Raw genomic sequence first — 27,056 nt, 5'->3', positions numbered from 1 at the left:
TCCCATAGTCTTGCAGCATCATTGCATGGCCACTTTCTGAGGCTCTTTTTAAGCTGCCTCCTTGGGGCTCCCAGAGCCCAGGCCCGTCCCAGCCCCAGGCCAGTCCAAACACAAACTACCCCTTTGATCCAGGTCCCATGTGGGTTCTGGGGACACAAAGGTGAGGGGACCCAGCCTGCCTCATAGTCTTCATTACCTCAGCAGCACCTGCTGACAGCACACCCTGCACCATAACCCTGTTTTTCTCTCCCCCAACACAGCAAGTAAAAGTCACAAAACTTGTTACCACTGAGAAGTCACATCAACAATTAACATCCTCTGCATACCCTGTGATGACTGCTAAACTGTGCAAGCTGCATGGCACTAGATAACGGTCCCAGTCTCCTGGGATATTCCAGACCTGGGCCCCTACCTTGCCACCCTGCTACCCTGTGACCCCACGGTCCACAGCTCCCAGGTCACCTGCAGCACCAATGATGAAGACAACCTCACTTCCGACACCAGCGTATCAGGCCTGCCACGCTACGCTGATCATCTGTAATAAGCATTAGGACTAACTCTAAGGGAGAAAATGTGCTAAGATGACAGACATATTAGATACAGTAAGTTCAGCAGTAGCTGGAAACTCAGACACTGTTAATGAATAGAAGTAATGACTACAATAAACAAAACAGAAGTAATAAAAAAATATAGTACACGGACCGGGAAAACAACTGATACCAAATCCCAGGTCCCACTCAAACCTCCAGAGCCCCACACACATCCCCAGAAAGCTCCTGGAGGGGGTCGGCGCTCCCCTAGACCCTGAAGCAGGAAGAAGCCTTATAGAGAGACTGCTAGTCAGGCCAGGGCTCCGAGGGCACCTGAAGGCGTGTCCTTTACATTGTCCCCACTTCACTCCTGTCCTAAGCAATAGTAACTGGCCTTTGGGCAACGAGTTGTATTTTTTCTACTGCCATTACAATAGATGCACAGCTGTGAAAATAAAACATGTTCACCTCCAAACCCACAAAGCCTTTTTCCACGGTGGGCAACACTGATCCCCCCGCCCAGAGCCTTTGCTTTATTTACTGGCAGCCTCTTCAACTCACAGACGGGCTGGAGTCTCTGCCCCTCCAAAACAGATGCCACACATCTCACAAAAAGACCACAGATATGATGCAAAGTGCGTGCAGGCCCTGCCCGAAGCAGAAGAGTGGGACTGCAGCAGCGACGGGAGGGGAGAGCAGGACCACGTTTCAACTAAACACTAAAGTACTAAACACTTCTTTTTCTGCCCCTGAACCCCACAGTAAGGTGAGAGGAGCCAGAAAAAAACCACTCACACACTGCTACAAACTCCTGACCAAGGGATCTTCTCACTTCTCCCTGCTTCTCTAAGACTTGGGTTGGGGCCTCCTCTCGGGGTGGCAGGCACTCATCTGATCCCCGCTCAGTGCCTGCTATATGCCAAATTCTGTGTGGGGGTGGGGTGGGGACTGTCCTCAAGCCCGCGTTGAGAGTCCCATCTTGGTGATGGAGACAGGCGAGTGTACCAGCAGGGCTCCAGTGAAGGCACTGCAGGGAGGGGAGAATGGGGGTACAGAGCCATAGGCATGCACAGACAGGGAAGGGGGAGGTACAGGGGGACTGTGAGGCAAAAAGGAAGAGGCAGGCAGAGGCCTGCTGTGCCAGACATTGGTTTGGGAGGAGCTCAAGCTCAGCCTGTCTCATCGAATTTGGGGTGCTCTGGGGATGTGCGGTGGAGGGGGCTGACTGGGCTGGGGTTCCCAAAGCCCCTCCACATGCTGCTGGTACTGCCCCCCCCCCACTCGCACCAGCCTTGGGCTAGCACTGGGGTTCTGCTGTAGCACCCTGCTGTGGGGCAGGGCCAGCCACTCTGGGTCTCGTCTGTGCCCTGGGACCCCACGCAGAAGTCTTTCCACCAAAAGGCACTAACCGCCACTTGCCACAGGGGCACGGGCTCTGCCTCTGCCTCCCTCTTGGCCTAACACTGGGTTCCCACCAGGGTGAGTAAAAGAATAGGAGATAAACCCCGCTTCCCCTTCACTGATCACCGACCAAGGCCCTTTGCTCCTGAAGTTGGATCTGGACTCAGAATCTTTTTTAATCTGGGTAGGTAAACCGCTGAGCACTGGGGTGCAGGGGGAGCCCAGCCCATCCTCTTCAGTAATACGCAGCAATCTCCCCCTCCCCTGACCTGAGTTCCTCTAACTGTATGTCTGCCAACAACACCCAAAGGGAGCCCGTGTCTGACGGTCTGACCAAGACTCTAAAACACACAAACACACAAAACCACACATGCGCCTCCCTCCCCCCACCCTGACCCAGAGGCCCTGTCATAACGTCGCAGCCCTGCTTTCTAAGCCCCGATCAGCACCTCAGGCTCCTTTCTTCCAAGGCTGTCTTCTCACTGCAACTCTGATACTGCCCCCGCGCCAAGCAGGAGGAGGTCTCTGGGTCCGCCCCCCCCCCCCCCCCCCAGTCTGTCACTCCCAGTGATAAGCCTGCAGGCGCTGCTTGTTGTGGGAGCTTTCCCTGGAAGATGCACTATGAAGAACTGGGTTCTTTACAGCCTCAGTAAGGCCAATTAGGCACTACTCTATTAAAAAATTCTTTCTTTCTACACACACACACACACACACACACACACACACACACACCAGAAAAAAGAAAGAGAATAAATTCTTACACATAGCTCTATAAATTATAGTCCAAGGGGGTCAGCCTCTATCTGCCCTTTTTTACAGGGAGGAAGTTAAGGCACAATGAGGTCACCTACTCTGCCTGAGGTCACACAGCTGGGTTTGGGGCCCAGGCAGCCTGGCAACCAAAAACTGGCTCTTCACCACATGCTCCACTGCCTTTCACAGAAATACACAGATAAAGCACAGCCGTGGCCCTGAAGGTGCTCCCGGTGTGGCTGGGCAGGCAGGCAGGCGGACGGGGCTGTGGGACGTGCAGGGTCTTCTGAGGCCTTCAAGGAGCAGGATGGAGGGTGTTTCTGAGGAGACCTTAAGGGTACACAGGAGTCCGTAGACCAGCCCAGAAAGGTGAGAACTCGGCAGGCTGAGAGCAAAGGGTCAGCAGCACACAGGAGCACAGGTACAGAGAACACTGGGTGGGGGGCGGGGGATGGGCAGGTCACACAGTGGACCCCAGGCCATGCTCAGAGCAAGGAGTTACATGTTCAGATCAGACTACAGATTTTTGGACACAGCTGCCTGGTGGAGAACTCACAGCTGAGGCAGAGAGAAAATCTGCGGGCCTGGCCAGCCCCACAGAGTGAGATGGTGACAAGCAGGACGGCGTGGATATGAGACAAAGGGGGACACGGAGGCAGGGAGGACCCAGGGGCTCAGGCCCTGGCTGAGGAGAGGGACGTGGGCAGGAGGGGATGGCGGGCAGCTGGATGCCAGGGAGCCACCACGTGTGTCTCTTAGCTCGCTCGCTTCCCGAGGTCCTGAGCGTGAACTTCCCACGGACCACCATGATTCACCCATCCTGAGATGCACCGTGTCACCAACCACTAAGAGACAAATGGTGCCAAATGGAAGACGAGGCCTGGCCCCAGAGACATTAAAATGTGACTGACAGGGACACCTCACTCCTCAGTCCTCGTACCCTGAGTGTTCAGAGGCGGGCAGGAGCACACGGTCTCCCTCACACCCAGCACGCCATCGGGGACCAGATGCTGTCCCCAGCCGTGCTCTCCCCTCAAGCATGTCTGAACAGATCCCAAGCCTGGCATCTCCAGCTTCCCTGCCCCCACCAGGGCTGTGGCAGGAGCTGGCACACCTGAACGCCACATCTCCCAGCTCTAGCTCCCCCCCGCCACCCCCAGCTCCACAGGCAACCTTTCCACACTCCGTTCAGAAACCACTTGGGACCCCAGTGGGAGAAGCCTCAGCACTTCCCTCCAGCAGCATGCCTCTGCTCTTCTGCACAGAGCCACTGCACCCTGTCACCCAGGTGATGCTCACACAGCACTGTGGCTGACAAGCACTGCATATGCAATTGGATGGGGCAGCCAAAGGAGTGAAAGGGTGGGGCATGGAACCAGAACCTTCCACTCTAAAGTCATTAGCAAGTCACCTGTCTGGATCCTTGCTGTGTCTCTAAGGATGGCAATGCCTCTCCTGTAGGATCGGGTGAGAATCTGCTCCGCACACGGTCAAGTGCTAGCCAGCCAGGGGTCCCGATCTATGCGGTGGGAAACACTGCAATCATCACCTCCACGGGCTACCGCTAAAGCAGATGTGCTCAAGTGCTCAAGAGCTCTTCTGATCGCCAAAGTGACACTGGACGGGAGCCGCAAGACAGCCAGGTAACGGAGCCCAGCGGTCTTCCCGTGGATAAACAGCAGGACTCTAACACTGGCTGCTTCTGTGTGTCAGCCCCACAGGCCTCCTGGAGCCAATGCCAGCTCCATCTGCACTTGCCCTCTCACGCCCAACCTCCGCTTGAGAGGAAGTGGGGGGAGGAATGGGAAGGTCTCTGGCCCAGTGAGGCTCCAAACGGTGCTCACAGGGACCTGTGGTTGCACAGGAAGCTGTCTCTCCCTGTTCCCCATCCTTCCAGCACAGACCTGAGCAGGGCTATGCAGGAGGCTGCCTGCCCTGCCCTGCCCTGCCCATAGGGGGTACCCATAGAAGTTGCTTCTCCATATCTGCCACCGTGAAAACCAGCACTCCACACTTTTTTTTTTAATGTTTATTTATTTTTGAGAGAGACAGAGCGTGAGTGGGGAGGGGCAGAGAGAAAGGGAGACACAGAATCCGAAGCAGGCTCCAGGCTCTGAGCTGTCCGCACAGAGCCCGACGCGGGGCTCGAACTCACGGACCACGAGATCGTGACCTGAGCCAAAGGTGGACACTTAACGGACTGAGCCACCCAGGTGCCCCAACCAGCACTCCACACTTTTACTGGCTGACAGACCTAGTGGAGACATGCACACAAATATTCAAAAAGCACTGTTTTATTAAGAAAAACTCTGGGAGTCAGCTCCATGACAATGAAAGAGATACTATCACAGAATATTATGCTGCAGTTAAAGGAATAAATTCTACTCATATGTAACAAAGACAGAGCCAGGACATGCTGAGGGAAATGAGGTAGCTTCAAAATGACAGACTTGTGTGCCAGAATTTATTTAAAAGTCATGCACAGTGTTCTAGGATGTGTCTTTACACACAAAGAAGATGTACTCCAGACTCGAGAGTGGTTCCCTCCAGAGTGACAGAGGAAAACTGCATCAGTGACAGAGGCCAAAGGGGCTTTCGCTGTAGCTCACTTACATTTTAAAAGAAGAATGTATTTATTGTTTGTCGTACGGACAGATCAGTGAAAAGGAGAGGGAGACAACAGGGCAAAAGAGGGCCCAGGAGTGCAGGCCACACCTGGATGTGCAGGCTGGAGAGGGCGCCAAGGTTTGGCGGGGGGGGGGGGGGGGGGGTCGTAAGTTGCCAGAGGCCATTCTGCAGAGGGGACATTCTGGATCTACAGGGACTGCAAACAGGGACGTCAGCTTTCAAACAGAGACAGTGGGGTGTGGAAGGTGACCTGAGACCTGGTTTGCCAGAATGCACATTTAACACCTGTTGTCTTGTGTAACTTTTAATAGTGCCTCGTTCACTCTCAAAGTGTCCTGGTCTGGAGGTTGAGAAGTATAGTCGCCTTGGCCATGGGTACAGGGAAGGAATCACAGCCAGGCCTCCTGAACACCTCCAGAGGAGGCGGCACGGGAAACCCCACTGGCCTCTGCCAGCGCCCCTGTGCAGTCCAGTGAGAGCAGCAGCAGAAGGGACTGGCACAGGGCACCCCGACCAGGAGGTGGCACCTCCAAGCTGCCGAGGCACTCCAGGAGTGGGGTCTCCGTGCTGGTGCCGGTAGGCACTACCAGAAAAGTGAGAGGCTCAGAAGAGCGGTGGGCAGGGAGACACGGGTATGACAGGGGAAGGGGTCAGGTGGAATATTCCCAGGGAGAAGAGAACCAGCCCAGATTCCGCAGCGCTGGGAGGGAAGGAGCTAAGGGGCTCATCCTGCAAACGCAAGGCCCTAGGAAGGAAACAGCGGAAGGCTTCACGGAGCTCTTAGTAACAAAGCACCTTTTCACATTGGTCTTCTCCTCCAACTCTTAGCAAATCTGTCACTCAGTGGGGCCAGCTCTCCTCCTTCCTCACTCACCTCACTCACACACATACTTCTTCACTTCTGCCTCCCCGCAAAGAGATGGGCATCAGATCACTGGTCTGCCAGGCAGCTTGACAGAGTGAACCGGTGGCAGCACCTGACCCTTAGCGGATCACCAGCCTTTACAGGCCTGGGCGCATGCACGTCTGGAGACTGCAGTGGACTGGCTTCTCAGGGGATACTATTTCCCTCCTCCCTACAAGATCTGGGATGTGATGGCTTTGGGGCTGGGTCCCCAAAAGCACAAACACCTTCATCTAATTAGGAATGACACTAGTTTGCACGCTGGGCCAGTCCCATCTCACTGACCCGGCAGTGTGACTCTCCATAAAGCAGGGATACTGGGCCCTGTGGCCAGGAGGGGACAGGCTATTGAGCCTCTGGACTCTCCGAAGCTGTCTGGCCCTGTAAACAAGGCCCACACAATTGGCGCAAATTGCAATGGGTCTGAGTTTCATTCTTTCCTTTTTTTGAGGGAGTGGAAACAAACATGGCATTAGCTATGCTGAAACCCAGAGCAATTTTCATGGCCCAGGGGTGAGGTTAGCACCTCACCTTGCTCCGGGAGGAGGAAGAAGCCAGAAGATGGAGCTGCTCATTTCCCACACACGCTGAAAAGGAACGCGTGTCTCTAACATCAGGAAACCTTGGACGTGGGAGCCCAAACCCATCTGGACCGCACACTGCCAACTGCTGCAGACAGCAGAGAACAGACACGAGCTCTCATTCAGCAGCTATCTATTTACGGGGAAAATAAAAATGCATTTCGCACGTGCTGAGGAGGAAGTCAGGGAGCGGACAGAGCTGTGGAGCTTCCATAGACAGGCGAACACGACAATGTGAGTGTACCGAAAGCTATGAAGAAAACAAACATGCAGCGTGTTACAGGAAGGCTTCCTCTGACTGCTGGGCCAGGAGAGGTAGGTGGGCACCGCAGCCCCAGAGAACCAGGACAGCAAAGGATCTGGAGCAGAGTTCTGGCCCTTCCCTACCTTCACTGCAGCTGGCTCACTGCATGCCCCTGAGGGGCTCTGGGCACAGCCTCTGAACCGAGAGAACCGTCCAGGCGGCCAGCTACAAAGGCCGTGATGCCACCTTGGACAAAGAGCCTGTGGCTTGCAGCCCAGATCTCCATTTGCACACATACCAATACTTCTGCTCTTCTTGGGCTGCTGTGCCCTGCAGCCAGGGTCCTAACTGGCTAGCAGGAGGGACTCTACCCAGGACTATGCCGGAGGCAGCTCACACCAACCCATGAGAGCCCGTGGCGAACTTTCAGGAGTCTTGGGAACCAGATGTTAAAACACAGCCACTGTTAAAAAATGCAATGATAGAGACTCACAAGTTATACTGAAAACAGAGGTGACGAGGGGCACCTGGGTGGCTCAGTCGGTTGACTGTTCGACTTCAGCTCAGGTCACGATCTCACCGCCTGTGGGTTCAAGCCCCATGTCAGGCTCTGTGCTGACAGCTCAGAGCCTGGAGCCTGCTTTGGATTCTGTGTCTCCCTCTCTCTCTGCCCCTTTACCACTCACCCTGTCTCTCTCTCAAAAATAAACATTAAAAATTTTTTTAAGGAAATCAAATTTCTTTAAAAAAAAAAAAAAGAAAGAAAGAAAACAGAGGTGATGAAATACAACCCATCATTTCCCATTTACTTTCCCACATTACTATTATTTAGTTTTTGAGTTTATTCATGACTATTGTATCTTCATGGTGAAAACGGTGTGCTACTGAGGCATTTCTTCCCAGCTCCATGTTTGGTGACATCATGCTAGTGGCCTGAAATCAACCCACAGTGGAAGTATTTATACCATGGAAATTGGCAAATACTACAAATCAGGGCTTAACTGTCATGTTGGTGGCCTCTAGACCAGGAGTCTACAAACTCATAACTCCCATGAGACTGCATATCCAGTCCAATGCCTGTTTTTGTAAATAAGGTACTTTTTTCCATATCACCTATAAATTCAGATAACAAAATTAGCCATGTAAATAAAGTTTTATTAGAACACAGTTATACTCATTCATTTTCATATTGTCTGTGGCTGCGTCTGTGCTATAAATAAAGGCAGAGTTGTGATAGACTACATGGCTCACAATATTTACCATCTGGCCCTTCACAGAAATAGTTTGCCAACACCTGGGGTTTAGACTTAAGAAAGTGATGGAGAAAATGTTAATAATGCAGATTAAATTTAAGTTTGTCATACCTGTAGCCATTACATTAGGAATAGCACAAAATAAATGAGGAAATATCCTTCCAGTATTTGAAAACTATTATCTGATTCAGCATTAATATAAACAAAATTATCAATCGACATTCATGTCAGAGCTACACTCACAAGCTGACTACAGATACAAAAGTACAGCAAAAATCAAGGAAAGCAATCTGTGAAACAACTGGTACACAGAACTGACAATAAAAAGGACTGTGTATTTTATTACTTGTAGACTATATGCTATCTGTCCTGTATTATCAGTAAAATGTATAAACTTACGTGTATATGTATATGCCATTTTTTTCCCAGAAAAGCTTGTTGCCAAACATTTACTGGCACACCACACAGTAAATTAGAGTATGTTACTTCAAAGAACTTGAAATAAAGTTTGAATGAAACTAAAATCCATTTGCATAATTACTGTATTTCAACACTACAAATGGAAAAGAGGGAAGAACCTGGATTCATTAGATATAGCAGCTCTTGTCAATTACTAAATGTTTACTAAAACATGAGTGTAAGTTTCATCACCTCCACATGCAAACAGAATTTCTCTACAGTGATTATCAAAGGCAAGCAAAAAAATCCAACCTAATAAAAGTGAGGTTCATGGACATGGCACTCCCTTTCATAAAGATTAATACTACTACTTAGAAAGTCAATACAAGTTCATTATTTAACACATTCCCTAATGCTTTATTTTATACTTCATTTTTCTTATCATTACACTGAAGAAATGTCGTGCTCATGTTTTTTCCTTCAGTCCCACTTGCAGTTCCCCAGGGCACTGTCTGGACACCAGCATCTCCTATGTGTGCCATTACATGAAAGCATCTGGAGGCAGTGTGACACAGCGGGGAGGGGATGGGACTCTCACAATGAGCAGCCAGGAGAGGCCTGAAGGAATCTGATGGTCACAGATCTGGGGAGAGGACCTCGGCAGTCATGAATGAGGGAGAGGAAAGTATACATTGAGGAAAAAAGGGTCTGAGTCACAGAGCATCTGTAGATCATGAAAATAAGGAGTGGGATGTCTACTCTAAGAACACAGGATCTTAACTGGCAGAGTAGTGTGATCTGATATTGGTTTGGAAGCTGCAAGAAGGAAGTTCCCCAACAGGCAGATGGCCAAGCATACGCCAAAGACAGAGAATAGACATTCTGGCTGCAGAACCACTAGGACTTACAGATGGACCAGACATAGTAAGGTGGCAAAAAGCAGGAAGCACAATCACACCAGGAGTTTAACAGAGCCACAGGCATGACTCCACTGACTGCGATGAATAAAATCCACGACTCCAAGCACGTCCTCTTTGTCCTGGTGGGCTGGACCCCAGTCCTCCGAGAGCATCAAGAACAGGACTGGCGGCCCTGACCAGAGTAAGCATTGCACGCCCCTGCTATGAACCTCCTGGGTATGTAAGAGAAGTAAGTCCCTCCTCTCCACTGGCTGTAGTACACACAGGCCCCGCATCCACTCCACATCTGACTGCTCTCAGTGGTTCTTGAGTGCTCTTCAGGCTAAAGCAGTCTACTTTTATTTTCATTTTTTTACTGCTTAATTAAAAAGACAACGCTGGCTCAGTTGGTTAAGCACGTCCGACTTTGGCTCACGTCACGATCTCAGGTTTGTGGGATAGAGCCTTGAGTTGCGATTCTCTATGCCTCTCTCTCCCCCTCCCTGCTCGCTCTTTTTCTCTCTCAAAATAAATAAACATGAAAAAAAATAAAGACAATGGAGCATAGGAAAAACAAAAACAAAGTACTCCTACTGCCTCAACACAAGTGGTTCTCATTTTATCCAAAGCTCTAGTTTTTGTGCCTTTTCTGCTTGTGCTTGGCTAACAAAAATGCTCCTTTTCTTCATCATAGCAAGACTTGTCCATTTTTCTACAGAGGCTTCAGGACTCTTCTTCACAGCCCTATGCCACTCGACTCTGCAGTGTACTGTGTTTCCTAAGCTTCTCCCATGCCGTTTAATTAATGACATCAACAATCACAATCATGTGAATATATCTATTAACAGTGTTATTATTAAAATTCATCGTGTATCTATCTGTTAGTAAGTTCCTAAGAGTAAAACGACTAGATCAAAGGACACCAGTGGCTATGCCTCTCCCTAGGTAAATACTTCCCAAAAGGGTGAAGTATGAAGTAGCTCCTGGATCCTGCCAGCAGGGTGGTGTGGGATGAGGCGAGTAGGGTGGGAGACAGACTGGGAGATACAAAATGGCAACAGGGTAGCTTTAACGCTAAACCTTGATTTCCTGACAACGCCATTCTTCCCACACATTTGAGTACCAGGTATAATTTCTGATTATTAATCACATCAACATCTCTGTCTGCTAATGTCTCTAAGATCTTGGGACTATTGATTCTGCATACCCTATCTTCATACAGAAAGGACATTCCTTCCTAAAGGCGATTTCACACACAAACTCATAGTTTGATCACCCTCAGCTGCAAATGCCGTACAAAGAAAGGGATTCAGAAACGTTCAGACAGATTTTAATCCTGACTGGGAGTTCCAACCCAAGCACCTCTTCCAAAGAAGTGCGCCTTCCGTTCTACCAGTCTGAGATTTTGTTCTACAACCTATTTCTTCCTTTTTCCCACCCGCAGGGAGCTTTTAGAAATGTGTAAAATTATGCAAGGTTGTCTGGTAACTGCTCACACTAAAGGGAAGACTATCTCTGAGGAAGAAGAGCATCAGTGAAAACCAAAGTTAAGTATCTACAAACTCATCCAGGGGAATAACTGCCCCTACTCCCAGGAAAGTGGGAAGGGGCTTATACGTACAGGTTCAGTGCCTTCTATGTACTCTTCAGTATGGTAGGGCTTATCTTGTTCTCACTTTTTAGACAACAGCTAATTTGAGATTGACAGCAAATATCTGATGTGACTTGTCCAATGAAAAACATCTCAGAGAGAGCCATAGAGATTTGAATCTGGATCTGTGAGAAGTGAGATGATTCATTTTCAGAAATACCAAATAAAAGCTGTGCTGTTAACAATAGGTTTACAACCTTTCGGAAATATGTAAGCACCCCCTCCCCCCGCCCCCCTGACAACTGAGTCCCAAACCCTTAGACACTTCACTTCCTGGTTCTTCTTTCCCTCCCCATTTTGTGGGCTTATTTTTTGTGGACTTTGCAATGAGCATGCACCAAAGAACTGAAGTCTCTGTGTTACCTCAAGGAACACACATGTGTTCAATCAGACTTTTTCCCTTACATGGACACAGGCAACTACCTGTAAGGCTGTAACCTCTGTAGTATTCAGCCAATGAGGAACCAGGGGAGGGACTTGCACACTAGGAGATAAATTGCCTGCTGCAACTGCCCCAACTGTGCCCCTGTCCATCAGACACCTGTTCTTGCAAGAATGTTGATTAAACCCTAGCTTCCCTGTGCTCTGAGTCCGTGTCCCTCCTTTGATTGGGGTAGTGGGCTTATTTCTCACAGGGTCTAACTTCAAACCCTTGCATATTAAATACTTTTTAAAAAAATGTTTTATTTATTTTTGAGAAAGAGAGAGAGAGAATGTGAGCAGAGGAGGGGCAGAGAGAGAGGGCTACAGTGGATCCAAAGCGGGCTTTGTGCTGACAGCAGACAGCCCGATGCAGGGCTCAAACTCAGGAACCATGAGATCATGACCTGAGCCCAAGTCAGATGCTTAACTGACTGAGCCACCCAGGCACTCCTAAAATACTTCTCTTTCTGTTCTTCATTCCGTCTGTCCATCTGCCCATCTCTCTTTACTTAGGAGGGAGGCTCCAAGGATATCTATTTAGTTGTTAACAACATTAATCAACCCAGACTTAAGAAATGAGAAGGCTTTCTTCTCCCTAAGAGGAGACCTCACGAATGGAGCGAGCAGATATAGCTCGGAGGCTCTAGAGACATTAGAGACACCAAAGCTGTGTGCCTGGGTGGGGGTTGAGAGAAGAGGATGGCTAGGAAGGGACAGGAGCCCCATTCTGCGCCCCTATGCCAGCTCAGGTGCAAACTCCTCCCCCACCTCTCATGTGGAAAAAGGCCACAACAGCCCCCAGTCCTGACCCAAAGCACAAGTAATCCGAGAGGCCCTAGAAGTGCTCTGTCCTCAGGTGGGCATGAAAATTAAATAGAAATTTAAAAGTCAGTTCCTTGGTCTTACCAGCCACATGTTAGGTACTCACGATCCCCATGTGGCTCACAGCTACCTTACTGGATAGCACAGACGGAGACCATCTCCATCAGGACACAGTGCTCTGGAAGGAAACAAAGACCTCCACAGGGATTCTCCTCTCCTCTCCTCTCCTCTCTGCAGCACCCGCCATATTGTCTCATGACGAAAACAAATGCTCTTAAGGTCAGCTATGCAGTGACCAGGTGACTAGCTATTTAACCTTGCTCATCTATGAAATGGGATAATACCTAGCAGAGAGCGAGGACACATTAACAGCTGATGCTTTGGTCCTCCAGTTTCTATTAAGGTCCAAAGATTAAGAAATAACCTTTACGAAGATTACACCAAAAGACCTTGAGCAGCTGATGTGTTTAGCAAGGCTGCTCACCAGATTGAATGGGATCCAGCCCCTCCCTGGCTGAACTCCACAGGCAGGTCTATTATCACTGATAGGATTATTCTCCCCTTTCTGCAGGGCCTCCAGCATGGACAACCTCCCTCCCACTTTTGCTCACCTATAACAAACAGTACCCAGTCCTTCATGGTCATCTAGGTGACTACACAGAAGCTGGGCACTGTCCCTGCCAGGGATGTGCTGAGCCTCTCGGGACACCACCAAGTGATGGCTCCCATAGCCCCAAGCCACAAATAAAGAAACTGAGCCTCAGAAACATTAAATGGTTTGCCCCAAGGCCACATAGGCAGAGGCCAGAAGGAGCTGAAGTGGCAGCCCTCACAGCTGGTGTTCAGGGTTCAGAGCCCCCTGCTGGGGGGAGTCATCTTGGCCTGGGCCTTGCCCAAGAGAGGGAGGAGGTATATGCTCTCCAAGCACACCCTCCCCCTTCCCTGGGTCCTGTCACCAACTTACAGAATCCCGAGACTCCCTAGAACTACGGGACACACAGGGGACAGGCTTGGTGCCAGAGTGCTAACTATGCCACTACAGTTCCAAGAGAACAAACATACCACGGGAGGACCCCGAAAGGCTGAGGTCTGGAGAGGGCCAAGTACTCCTATCAGGAAGAGGAGACTCCTCCAGGGAACCAGCCACCCCAACCCCCACCCCAATACTCATGAGCTGCGCGCTGCCCTGCCCAGGCCCCACCAAACCTGAACTCTTACTCTAAACCCAACTAGATCCTCCCAAGTTAGGTACTGCTTGTGCTCATCTGTCACTTGAAATTAGAGACGGACCCACATTGGTTCATAAACTGGTCACTGACTCTAACAGAAGGAACAGGCTCACTATGCACCAGCAAAACAACCAAGGCGGTAGGGGGGGAGGGGGGGATGCGACACAGGCATGCTAGATACGTTAAAGATGCTATGAGAAAGATCAGACCAGGACGCCAGGAACAGCCAGAAGACAGTGCTCCTGGAAGATCTGGCCCTGGCCTTGCTGGGGGAGGCACCCTGGGCCCAGAGCCCAGAGAGGCAGATAGGAAGGGAAGGAGGGAGGAAGAAAAGGGGAAAGGAGGAAGAAAAGAGGGAGGGAGGGGAAAAAAGAGGGCAGGACATCCAGGTGTGGGTACACAAGCAGGTCAGGAGCTGACTGATGAGCAGCTGAGCATTAGAGCAGCAGTGGGGGAGAGACAACGCCTGAGCCAGACACTGGGGCACAACGTTCTCGGCTGATTCCGTCTAGACTCTCTTGACTGCAAGTAACAGAAAAGGCAGCTCAAACGGGCCTCATCCAGAAAAGAAGTCAGTGGCTCACTTAACTGAAAAGTTCAGGGCAGGACTCGCCTTGGGCCAGCTGGGCCATGGTGACCTAATCTTCCTTCAACTCTCTGGACAGGTCTCACTCCTGGGCAGGCTGTTCCCAAGCAGGAGATTACAGCAACAACCAGCTCATATCTTCCCCATTCATGTCTACCCCAACTACCCCAGCAAAGTGCTAAAACTTTCATAGGATCTGATTGGGTCATGGGCCCATTCTCAAACCAGTCACTGGCCAGGAAGACACAGCCCCATGATTGGCTAGTTCTCAGTAACTAATCATCCAATAGGCATGGACCAGAGGGGAAGGACAGGAACTGGCAGCTGGATGGGCTGCCCACTACCAAGCCTGTGAACTGTTAGCTACCCTGTATATCAGCACCTGGGACGCATCTGCACTGGGGCCACATCCCATTCTCAACAGCCTTCCTAAGCAGCGTGTGTACATCCTCCTGACAAAACTCAGGCTGAAAACCTGACCTCATCCAAGGCTGCAAGGTGAACAGCAGAATCAAGATTCCAGGTTAGTTCAGTCTAATGACAAAACCCAAGTTTCTCTACCCAAAGACCGTTTTCTCCACTATATGCTACCTAAAGGACTCAGACTTTATATCCAGTCAGCCACGAAGCCCCAACAGAGAGGATGAAACGTCTGTGTTTGGGGACACTCACTCTTTGGCTGGTGTGGAGGAGAGAGCAGGAGGCAGACCAGCTGCTAAGCAGCTGCACTAGACCTCCCTGGAGATCCCATTTTTCAGGAAGGGGGCTGCCATAGGAGGCAGACCCCAGGACAACTCTGAAGTAGCCCAAGGAGTGGTGGCACCACCAACCACCACAGTGTGGCACAGAAAGGCAGGAGGAAAGAAGGTGCCTCCACTTTGGAATGGGCCTCCTGCACATCCAGGACAGCAGTCTGCTGGAGAGAGTTCAGGCGCTGTTGGAAGCCATGGCTCTAAGAACACCTGGGGAAGGCCTTAAAGGCAGACAGGGTCTTGGGCAGTGCAGGGCAAAGCCAAAACACTTGGGGGTAAGGAGGCACCATGGGCAAGGGTTTGGAGAGAATGGAATGGCCAACACAGCAAGGTGCAAGGGGGACAGGGGACGACGGGCACCGATCAGTGTTAGGCCTCAGGCCTCGTTCACTCCTGCAGAGGTACATTCAGCACCAACCCTACAGCAGAGAACTGAAGACAGCACAATGACCCAGGAAGACAGTCTGGAGTGACAAACACAAGCCCAGCAGATGATGCCACTTCCGATAGAAAACCATGTCCACCGTAATCCTAACACAGGAGTTTCATCCTCAGGGCGACAAGCAGGTGCCCAGTCTCCTCTAGGAGGAGCTGACAAGCAGAATCACAGAAACCCTAAGACAGCCCTGGCCCCGCCCCTGCCCCCACCCATTTCCCACCAGCCACCTGGGATAACTATAGCAGTCTGGGGGCACCTACTGTTTCTGTCTGAACTGCAGACCCTGTCTCTACATGCTCCTCTTTGACCTCCTGTGGGCATGTCCATTTCTTCCAAGGTCCCCTCGCCCCCAAGGCAAGCCAGAGCTGATTCTCCAAGAGTTTTCACACTGGAAGTAAGTGTGTGAATCCCTTCTTCAATGGCCTAGCCTTCAAAAAGTCAAACTCTGAGGCTGCTGCATTTCCCACCACATTGGAGAAATCTGTCCACAAGGCAGACAGAAAGAGAGACACACACACACACTAACAGCACTCTGGCTCAGTGATGGGGTGAGAGAAGTTACAAGCAAAAGCAGGGCAGGCTCACATAACACTAGGGAGGGCGATGTTTCTTGCCCTTTGGTGAGAAGTTAGGCTCCTGCATTCAGTGCCAGCACTGGCTTGTCAACCAATCTTCAAGCTGAGAATTTTAAATGCTTGAGAAGCTCAGTTAAAATAGAAGTGAAAGTGAAATAACCATTCACAAACCTTTCCCCCCATGATCATGCCTGAACTAAAACATGTGGCCCACTTCTGTCACTGCCAGGCTGCCAGCATCCAGCAAAGGGGGAGCAGACATCACCAACTTCAGGTGCTTGCTGAGAGCCACCCCTCCCCCCCACCCCAACAAACAGAGGGAAAAATGGAGAAGGCTGTGAAAGATCACCTGACCCTACCCTTCTCAGTTAACCTAAGGGGAAGAAGCCAGGCCCGGAAATGCAGGTACCAGTTTCCGGTTACCCAGGTTAACCAAAGGGAGGGGACAAGCAAGAGGAAAGGGGCAGAACGATCAGATGTGAAGAGACCATCCAGTGTCCATCCATGCCTCTGAGCCAAGAGGACAGAAGTCCAGAGAACTCGGCTCTTGCCTGGGTCCGGGTGCCGCCTCACAACCACAGGAGGCCTGTGTGAGCCCGGGGCCTCCTGGACTGCACCACTTCCCCTGCCTGCACCAGGTGCAGCACCAGGAGAGATGATGGGCTTGGGAGAATGAGCAGCACTGTGGCAGGCTCTCTTAGATTCCCCAAGTGCTCCTCTGCCCAGAATGGGGCAGAAGCTACAAGCCGGCACCCACTTTAACACAAGGTAAGAGCAAAGTACCCAAGTGTGACTACGGGGAAATCAGAATCTGTGGGTGGGTACTCAGAACGCCATGCTGAGACCTCCTATCATCCAAACCACTCCATTGCTTCCTCCAGGCCTTACATTTCAGTTACACCCATTTTGTTTCTGGACCCAAGTCTCCCAGGCCAGCATGCCCAACTATTTGATGGTATGATCACATCAGAGTGGTGATTAAACCCACATGCGCTCAGGGGACATTGTCAGCTTGTTCTCCATACCACTACCCCCTCCCACAAACAGGACTCTGATGTTTCCCGGGAGCATCCCCTCTATTCTGGGCTGGTCTGGGTGGAACTAACACCAGGGGTGAACCAATCAACACAGCCTACTAATTGCATCAAAGCCCACAGACGGCACCAGAAAATGTGTGCTGGGACTTCTGGGAGAGCATCACCTCGTCTTTCTTCCCCTGGCTGATGGTCAAAGAGGGTGAATCCCAAAGCTGCAGGGGTTGGAAGGACAAGGAGGACACCCCACTGCGCAGAGGGAACACTACAAAAGAGATGGAACAAAACCCGGGCCTCACCTGAGAACAGACTCACCTCTGAGCCTTTGAGTGGCATAAGCCAATCAGCCCTTTCACATTTGAGCTCCCTCTGGGGGAGGCTGGCCAACAGAATACTTGAAGCAAATGTGAAACCATCAGCAAAAAGGGTAAACCGTTCCTATTTTATATCCTACACACATCACTGGCACTTGACCCCCACAGACAGCACTAAAAAGTCAGCTTGCCAACGGCCTGCCTGGCACAGTTGTAAGATGCATGGGGCAAATACAGTTGGGAAGGGTCTACCTGATGTGGCTTCCAGAAGGGCTGGCCTTAAGAAGAAGAGGGCAGTTAGTTACCTCGGGGATCACCTGGGGAAAGAGGATGTGGCCACCACCCCATATGCCAACCTGAGCCAGACCAGAGACCTGATGGCAAGAGAGGTCGAGAGAGCTAATGAACCCAGACCCCCTGTGGGCAGGCAAAGCTGCGGCCAGCTTGGCAGATCAGGTGGTTACCCAGAGCCAGGTGTGTGACCAGAGGTGCGGGTAGGGGATGGGGCCAAAGGTACAAGTGCGGGCGGGGCAGGGGGGGGGGCTACCGGTGCCTGGAGTAGGACTGCCAGGCCACCTACCGGGCTCTTGTTGTGAGCTGGGCTCACATACACCTAAGTCTTCCATGAGAAGATCACAGAACCCCCCACCACGGAGTCAAGGCTGGCCACAGCCAACCACTTACAAAATCACTCTGCGCCCACAGTGGATGGGTGACCGGGACCGCCACAGCAGCCACAAGGCTGACTCACTGCAGGGTATGGTCTGGAGGAACCATCACCCATTTTTTGGCCCTGATGAAACCCAGGGAAGCGGAGCGTCCAGAGAGAGTCTTGTTTGTCACGTGACCAAAAGGGCCCCTAGGCAGCATTTGAACAGTATCTCCAGGGTCCACAGACAGACAGGGATCTAAGATCAAGAGTCATCTTTTTTCCCTGTCACAGGGGTAAAAAATAACAGCCAAGAAACAGAAGGGAAAAAAATGCCTCACGCCTTTTCCTCAGCCAGTTCAAGAGACAGCACAAAGCATTTCAGGTACAACTTCCCTCCCAGCCTGGCATAAAAACATCCCATAGACAAACCCAGCATAAAGACCCAGACTCTGGCAGGAGAGTAGAATGCTGACCTTGTACCCACTACTGCGCTCTCTCAGGTGACCAGGGAGGTGGTGGCAGGTGGGTGAGGACTGGGCAGGAGGGAAGGATTCCCGATCCCAGCGTGATCCTTTCTAGCTGTGTGTCTGCTGGGTAAGTGCTGACAGTTAACTCCCGACATTGGCCCTTTTCACAGGAAGATCAACAAGCTTCTGAGCACAGGCTTGCTATGGAAGCCCTGGAAACATGGGGATTAACTCGTGCTCCACTACCAAGGAGCTCGCGATCCCAAGGAAAATGCAATCAACAAGACCGGTTATCAGCAGGAATGTAGGGTTTTTAAGTTATGTACAGTGCCTGAGGGAGACGGTCTTGGATTAAAGCAGGAAAGGTTTCTGGGAGAGGAGAATAGTAGCGATGACAGAAGGTCACAAATGTGAGGTACAGAGAGTCCCAACCTAGGTGTCACACACAAAGAAGGTTAGCTTACAGATTTAAGTAGACGCCGTTTTGATAAGATACAACTTCATTTCAAAGCATGACTAGATTAAGAGTAGCTTCTTTCCTTGAATATTCTCAAAAAAACAGCTACTCAAAGTACACCTGTCAATATATGCAAGTTCCCGAATATTTCTTTTTTTTTTTTTTAAGTTTATTTATTTTTGAGAGAGAGCACAAATTTATTATTTTTGCGTGAGCACACAACTGGGGGAGGGGCAGAGAGAGAGGGAAAGAGAGAGAATCCCAAGCAGGCTCCGCTCTGTGAGCACAGAGCCGGACATGGGGCTTGCCCTTACGAACCATGAGATCATGACCTGAGCCGAAATCAAGAGTCAGACACTTAACCGGCTGAGCCACCCAGGAGCCCCCTGAATATTTCTGATCACAGAACTGGATCCTGACAGGCAAAAAGGTTAGGAGCCATTAGGCTAGAAGATTTCAAAGAGGGAAAGACTGTCCGAACTGGGATGGAAATGGAAACACAAAACAACATTTAAAAACACTTTGTAGGGGCGCCTGGGTGGCGCAGTCGGTTAAGCGTCCGACTTCAGCCAGGTCACGATCTCGCGGTCCGTGAGTTCGAGCCCCGCGTCGGGCTCTGGGCCGAAGGCTCGGAGCCTGGAGCCTGTTTCCGATTCTGTGTCTCCCTCTCTCTGACCCTCCCCCGTTCATGCTCTGTCTCTCTCTGTCCCAAAAAATAAATGAAAAACGTTGAAAAATAAAAAATAAAAAAATAAAAAAATAAAAACACTTTGTATTTATGAGGTTAAAACCACAGAAGACACAGCGGAGTCCAAATTCCCTCCTGGGCACTGCTTATGTAGGAGGCAAGAGACTGTCAGAGTTAAGCCCACTGCTTCTGAGCCTACCAGCACTGGGTATAGGCCCATAGCCTCCTCCACGACAGTGGAGATCATTAATCTCTGCTCTCTCCTGAAAGGAAGATGGAACATCTACCTCTAGGACTAGTTCAGAGAGCAAACAGGAAGCCAAGCGCTCCACACCATACCTAGCACATACTAGGTGTTCTGTAGGCTGCGGCTGTCCGTTTTACAGCCCCCAGTGGATGGATGGAGCCAGGGAACTTCCTTGCAGTCCCAGGAGCATTCGAAGGCTCTCGACCCCACCTGCCTGGCAATGACATGTCACCTGATACAACCTTTCTCCTTTTTAGCAGGCTCCTCACGCCATCACAGAACCTCCAGGAGTTTTTGGGCAGGCGTCTGGGGGTCCAGACAGAGGGCCCAGATACATGTGCACACCCACTTGGCACAGTGGTTCTGGACTGTCGTGAGCCAGCTCGGACAATAATCAAGAGCTCCCCAAGTGCAGCACGGCCTCCCTCCAGGAACTCCTGCCTTCCCCTACTAGGTTTGCCTCGAAAATCCACACAGAGCAAACCTAACCCGGGGTACAACAGCTCTTCAAATACTTGAAAGCAGACCCCAGGTCCTCCACAGAGCCTGACACTTGTCCCCCTCCCCTCCCACTGCTGAGAGGGCAAATTGTTCAAGGGTTTGCCAGCTATTCGTCAAATTCTGTCTCCCTCAGATCAGAAATGAAGCAAGAGCTGGCTTTCTGTATGTGACTGTAAAACTTTTCACTCTGAAAACAAACTATACAGTGCTCTAGAAGTCATTTCATGCTCTTAAGAATTCTGAACTACCTTTGAATAAGAAACATGAACAACTCCTCCATTTGGACCTACGAGCTATAGCCCTGTAAGGCCTCCCCTGACGCTGATCCCCACCCTCCACCCCAGATTGCCCACGTGCACATTCTCTTCCTGTTCCAGGTCCTTCAAGGGTAGGGGCTGGGCATCTCCAGGTCTGCACCCTCCACACCCAACACCATAAGCAATGGCTAGAAATGTTTATTCAACTGCTGAGCCACCTTTTTCAGCTTTACCACATTTCTCCATCAACAGTATATATCAGTTGACAATTGAGATGTTAAGTGTATGGCCTCCTCAGACCTGGAATTCATTCAGAGAGCACTTTTAAACACCACATGCAGAATATTGGTATGTCTTCCTTATGCAAGAAATACTCCCCAGTTCAAGGAATCAAGGAATCTCCATGTCAATACTAGCTCAGTGCTCTGAGAGCAAAAAGGGGGAGTTTCAGATGGGGGCTCCAAGTCTGGGCACTAGAAAGACCAGGCTGAAAACACACTGCCTATGCAGTCACTCACCAAACCACAAACTCAGTCACCCACTCCAACAACCAACTGAGGGGTCCCAAAGGGACCAGACAGACTCAGGACAGCCTCCCATAAGGGAGAAGAAAGGGGCACAACTTCTGATGGAGACAAAGCCCCCAGCTTCCAGAAGGCGATTTACAGTGGGGGTTGGGCAGGAGACATGCCCACAGAACTGCAGTCACCTAGGGACTGGACTGAGGCCTGGTTCCAGTTAAACTGGAGCTCTGTCTGAGAAGATGGCTTGCAGAGACACCAAAATTGAGGCACAGGTGAACAGCTCCTCTCCTTCACCCAACCTCAAGTGCACGTCCTGCCACACGCAGCTACATCTTGAGCCCAGGTGACCATGGAGTCTTCTTACAACTGTATCAGGACAAAGGCCCCTTCCCACAAGCTGATCTTGGACAATCCTCCAGGACTCTGTGACTTCCAGGCAGGACAACATACTATGATTACAAGTAAAGCCACTTCTGATGACCACCAGACCTCTGCGAAGACAGAATGTAAAATCCACCTTCTTCTAAGGGAGAGAGTGAGTCAGAACAAGGACTTACACCTGCGTCACAAGTGACACTTATTACCTGCCTGTTTCTCAAAGTCATAAAATGCCACACTGCTCTCTTCTTCACATATCATGGCCACATATGAAGAACAAAGACAGGAATGTCACTGCCATTTGGGCAACCAGAGTGATCAGAGAGTCCACGTGTTGAGATTTTATAACCTTTAACGTTGGAGAGAATCAGAACCAACAATCTTCCCCTTTACAATGTGTAACAGTCCTCCTTTCAGCAGGATCAATGATGTTTTAAGTTAACATCATGAGTGCTTGTAATCTTGAAGCAGAAAACAAAGCCAGCACACAATACTCATGAAAAGTTCCACATCAGTTGGCAATTGCCACACCACGATATGGTCTGGCCCAGGATTCTGTCCCTGACAGAAACCGTAAGATGTTTCCAGGACAGGCTGTCTAACATCATCACCTTGTTAGATCTCTCACAGGTAAACCTAAACCGATTTGTAATCTCATATAAACTTATGTAGGACAGAAAAGGCTCCCGCATCTTTTCTTACCAGCTCAAGAACACTGACCTCTTGGGCCTCTTCTCAAGCCATCGCTCCACCTTTGAGAGCAGTGTGGTGGCATTTAGAGTTAGAAGCACTGTCACTTAAACTTCAGGTAAGTCCCTAACTTTAGGGCAGTCACCTCAAATTAAGTCAGTAAGAAACAAAAGCGTCTTGTCCTCTCCTGACCATGGGAAGCACCCACTTAAACAGCACCTACTGTCTTTATGCTGTTGGTTTCTATGCCTGCAGGAAAGGGAGATCAGTTGCTCACCATCCCTCCCTTACAGAACTGTTGTGGGGAAGCAGGAGACCCTGTTCAAATGCTGCAGAGTCAGGTAAAGCATATATCTCTGAGTGGAGTTCTGGTATCTGTGAGAATTTTGTTATTTTAGAAAGTTCACATAATGCACCTCACATTAAAAGAAAAAAACTTTTAGAACAACTCATGTGAGCCTCTGCTACCCCTTCCAGAATCTGAACCCTGGATCCGGAAGGAGCCTTATGGGTGCATACACCAGTTCCCAGTCCCACTTTGTACATGAAGACCCTGCAGCCCAGAGAAGCTAGGTGGCGTCTTAATCTTCTAATTTCCTAGGGGGGAAATTATCATTCTTGTGTGTCTCTCTCTGCAGAGGCCCTTTGGTCACCTCTCCTTGGCACCTGACGTCTGCGTAACTGTAAGAAAGAAAAGTCATTTCTGAAGTTTCCTGCCAGAGAGCCTGATCAGTAGGAGGCCTTTACACAGACATCTTGGGCAAGTTGAAGTCCCCTTCTCCCGCAGTGCCTTCTCTGGCCGCTCCCTGTTCTGATTACAGAGATGCTCACCTGCTTTGTGCAAGGCCTGCTTTGTGCTATTATTCAACTTGTTACGGGGATACAGTATCCACTCCACCGTCTCAGACCTATTCTGTCCATGTGCCTCACGGTTCTAGAGAGTTCTGAATTAGAATATTACACGACTAAACTTCAGCACATATAGCAAGAAGGATGCGAGGATTCAGTCAGTTTAACCAGCACTTAGCACCCTAAAGCACCTAATGCTTCAGCCCTGGAGAAAGAAGACAAGAAACAAACCATGCTCACAAAGCCTACATTCTGGTCAAGAAGGCAAAGCCTGAACTTCCATGAAACGAGGAGTGTCCAATACAAGCGAGAAGTTCATCACCTGCTGAGAAGACTGTGCTTGGGTGGATGGACTCCCAATTTCTGGGCAGAGGAAGAAGGCGTGGCCCTTGACTGTACCCACGAAGATTAAGCGGGAAGAAACGCGCACACTGCGCTTCAGAGATTTTCAACACCCTGGCTACATACACCACAAGGAGAGTAAGGCTTAGATCGTTCCGAAAAACTGTTAGTCGCTTTTTGAAAAGAAGTGTAGAGGATTTACTTTATTACTGAGTTGGCAGAAATTATTAACTCAGAGTCTGCTGTTGCAGAAATTCAAATACTCCAGAGACTGGAACTGAAAACATACAGACAACTTTCCCCTTAAGAACTCCTTTGTCAAGGAGATGGTCGGTAAATGTTACTTTGTTATTTCCCTAACTTCTCAGCTACTTGTGGATATTAGGTCAGCTGCCCTGACATTGATTTTTCAAGCAAAAGCTAAGTTTGTTAACCATAATTGCATGTCCATAGAGGTAAGCATTACATGACACAATTCCCTGTCGCTTCTCTCAGAAGAGGTTTAATTTTAGTGTTGGCTCTTCAACACTGTCCCCATTTTTTTTCCATGAGCATCTTAAATATGTGTCAACTAACTATCCCAAAGTAGAGTTCATAATTGGTCAAGTTAGAGAAAAGCTGCTGGGTGCCGGCACTGCCTTCTTGGAGCTACCTCACACTCACCTGAGCCCAGGTCAATCCAGAGAAACTGCAGAATTATGGTCGCACCACCTCTGTCGGCAACCTATTCTGCCACGGCTCCAGTTTCTATATGGGGTTTGCTTCAAGCCACGCTCCTGTCAAAAGGTTCTAACAATGCTCACAGATGGTCACTGGCAATGGCAGCATTTAAAGGAGGCACTTTCCTCATCACTCGTATCCAGAGACAGTTTCCCAATTCCATCCACCACGCTCACATTTAGCAGGACTCTATGCACACCCATCACTAAAGTCCCCCCCCCGACAAGCCATATAACATGTGAACCCCATGCCATTACAGCAACCAGGGGCTCCTATGAATGAACACCACTGTACACACTAAAATACAACAAAAATGAGATTTGTTTCCTTCTCCCGCTTCTGGCTAACCCCCCTTCCTCGTTGCCCTCCTCTCCTCTCCCCCTAAGAACCCTTTAGATTACAGCCTTACACAATACTGGAACCTCTGAGGTCACTGCCCTACCTAATCTACAACATATCATGACCGCCTGTCAAAGCGCCTCCTGATCCCAAAGCTCTCCTAGGTGGCATTAAGGATCAGTGCTAATATCTCAGCAACCTCTCAGATTCCCCGAAGGCAAACAGGCACGTGGAATTCAAGAAATTACACTCTGGACAAAAGATGCAAAAGTCACCAAGCTTTCATTTTTCATGTCATTTGTTTTATTCTCTAATATTTCAGTCTTAGGAACTGCAGCGGCTCCAGTTACTGCAAAATATTCTGGAAGGTTTTATATAGCTTGTGCCTACTCCACCCCCAAAGTCATAACAAAAATGTATACAACATTTGTTGAAGACAATTACCACAAGTCGATCTTAATGGGGCCTGAAGACTAGGGACAAGAGGATTACTTATGATACAAAAACCAGAGACTTACAGACACCATAACTCCTCAATTTCTACCAAAATTATACAAGCCAATGTGAATTATTCCAAAAATACCAGGCTAAAGCACAGTCCTAAGAGTAATTAGTCAAACCAATGTAAAGGAAAAACAAAAACCCTACAGTGAGAGAAACCGGAGTTACCTGGCCCAAGACAAAAAGATTTTTTCCTTGGATCTCCAGCATATTAAAAAGTGATCTCAATGGCCACTTCCTGGTCTCCCAGCAAATGCAGGGGCTCATCTCATACCTGCCACAACATCTTCCTACTGCTCAACCTGCTCCTGCCACAGGAGAAAATGACCCCTACTGCCAACAATCCCTTTGAGAAAACATGAGGGGAGACACTACGAGTCTTCCCCTACACACGCGAAGAGGGGCAGAGAAGATCCCTCTGCAAACAGTAGCCTCGGTGGAGGACCATCTAAGAAAGCAACACCCTGGGGTTGACCCTGACCCTCTAAGTGACAAGCCACCAAGCCGGAACCCTCAGGTGGGGGGAAGTAATAGCCGAAGGAGCGTTCTTGAAGAACAGGAAAGAAAATCACCACCTCTAATTCACACCAAAAAGCGGGGCTCTGGCTTGGTCAGAAGACGCAATGGGCATTTAGGCCTAGAAAGGCAACAGGAAGGATCCCACCCTCCCCACGATCATCTACCGTCGGCAGCGATCCCAGGAGGGACTCGGCAAAGGCATGTCCACTCGCAGAACCAAGGGGGGACTCTCCACGCGCCCTGGGCACCCGGCTAAGGGCAAAGTAGGCTGGGGGCGGGGAGGGGGGGGTCCCTCTGAAGCCAGGAAGATGCTTCCAGCCGGGAGAAGAGGAAAGGAGGACTTTCCTGATCACCCAGAAGGCCGAGACACAGGCGGCACAGGCGCCCGAGTCATACCCCGGACACCAGTTGCTCCACAGCCTTTCTCCCTCCCCTCCCCCCCGCCGGGAAGACTTCCCGGGGGTCGCGGGTCCCCGGGGAAGGGCAAGGCGGGTGAGCTTCGTAAGGAGCAGTAAGGGTCATACATCTGGAGCGGAAGAAAAGGCAAAGCTCTGGCCTCAGTTCCCTTCTGCTCCCTCCGCCCAGGCCGCACGGAAGCCTCGGCCTCACGTACCCAGCGCCGCCAGACTGCCTGACCTGCCCCCGACTCGGGCCCGTGGGGCGAGAGACCGGGATGGCAGCGGCCCTCGGGGGCAGGTGGGCGTCGGGCGGGTTCCCCGGAGCCCGGCGGGCGAGGGGCTTTGGGGAGGGGGAGGGTCCCGGGCCCACGCGGCCTCCGTCCCGGCCCGCGCAGCGGGTTCTTACGTTGCTCTGGGGGTCGATGGCCTGCAGCAGCCGGTCCCTGATCTGCTGCGGAGACGCCGGAGCCGCTGTCATTGCCTGGGCGAGGCGGGGGGGAGCGGCCGGGCCAGCGGGCGGGCGGGCTGAGGCGGGGGACGGGGGTCACTCACTCGCCGGCCTCCGGGAGCGGAGCCTCATGTTCCCCGCGGTGCCGGGGAAGGAGGGGGCACGCGGGGTGGCGGAGAGGGGAGCCGGGGCTCGGGCCCGGGGCGCCACCGCCACCGCCACCAGAGGAGGAGGAGGAGCCACCGGAGCCGCCGCCGCTGCTGCCGCCGCCTCGAGAACCAAACTCCAGTGAGCTGCCCCTGCGCGGAGCACTCTGGGTAACCCGCGCCGCACGCAGCGTCGGCGCCACGCTGAGGAGGTTGGGAGATAGGGCGGGCAGAGACGCCGGGTCTGGGCGGGGCCGCGCGCGAGCCCCGCCCCGCACCCCCACGCATGCGCGCGCAGGCGTACTGGTCCGCCGCCCCGCCCCGCCCACCGCCCGCCGGAGGTAGCCGTTGGGAGGCGGTTGGGCGGGGCAACGGCCGCCGCTTGGAGGCCCCGCCCCCGGCTGGGCCCTGGGGAGCTGAGGTTTCCGACGGAAACGGGCGGTGCGCGCCGAGTCCTTGAACCTGGGCACTCCGGTCGGCCGCCTCAGGGTTGGCGGCGGAAGGACTCTTCCTTGG

At 51.0% G+C, this 27,056-nt stretch overlaps 1 protein-coding gene across 3 annotated transcripts in view; it reads right to left on the bottom strand.

The window, feature by feature from the left end:
- Positions 1-26,662, bottom strand: part of MED26 (mediator complex subunit 26) — a 52,728-nt gene extending 26,066 nt beyond the window's left edge. Inside the window, exon 1 of one of the 3 annotated variants that reach the window (XM_058727576.1) lies at positions 26,353-26,662. In XM_058727576.1, the coding sequence (XP_058583559.1) occupies positions 26,353-26,424 (72 nt within the window). In that variant the 5' untranslated portion in view covers positions 26,425-26,662. Of the gene's footprint in view, positions 1-24,132; positions 26,319-26,352 lie in introns of those variants that run through there. The other 2 variants (XM_058727579.1, XM_058727580.1) reach the window with 2 other exon arrangements.
- Positions 26,663-27,056: the final 394 nt, after the last annotated feature.

The sequence above is a fragment of the Neofelis nebulosa genome, chromosome 4, assembly GCF_028018385.1.
Source record: "Neofelis nebulosa isolate mNeoNeb1 chromosome 4, mNeoNeb1.pri, whole genome shotgun sequence".
Taxonomy (NCBI): Eukaryota; Metazoa; Chordata; class Mammalia; order Carnivora; family Felidae; genus Neofelis; species Neofelis nebulosa.
Note: the sequence above shows the minus strand (reverse complement) of the source record. Positions and strands in the feature narration are given on the sequence as shown.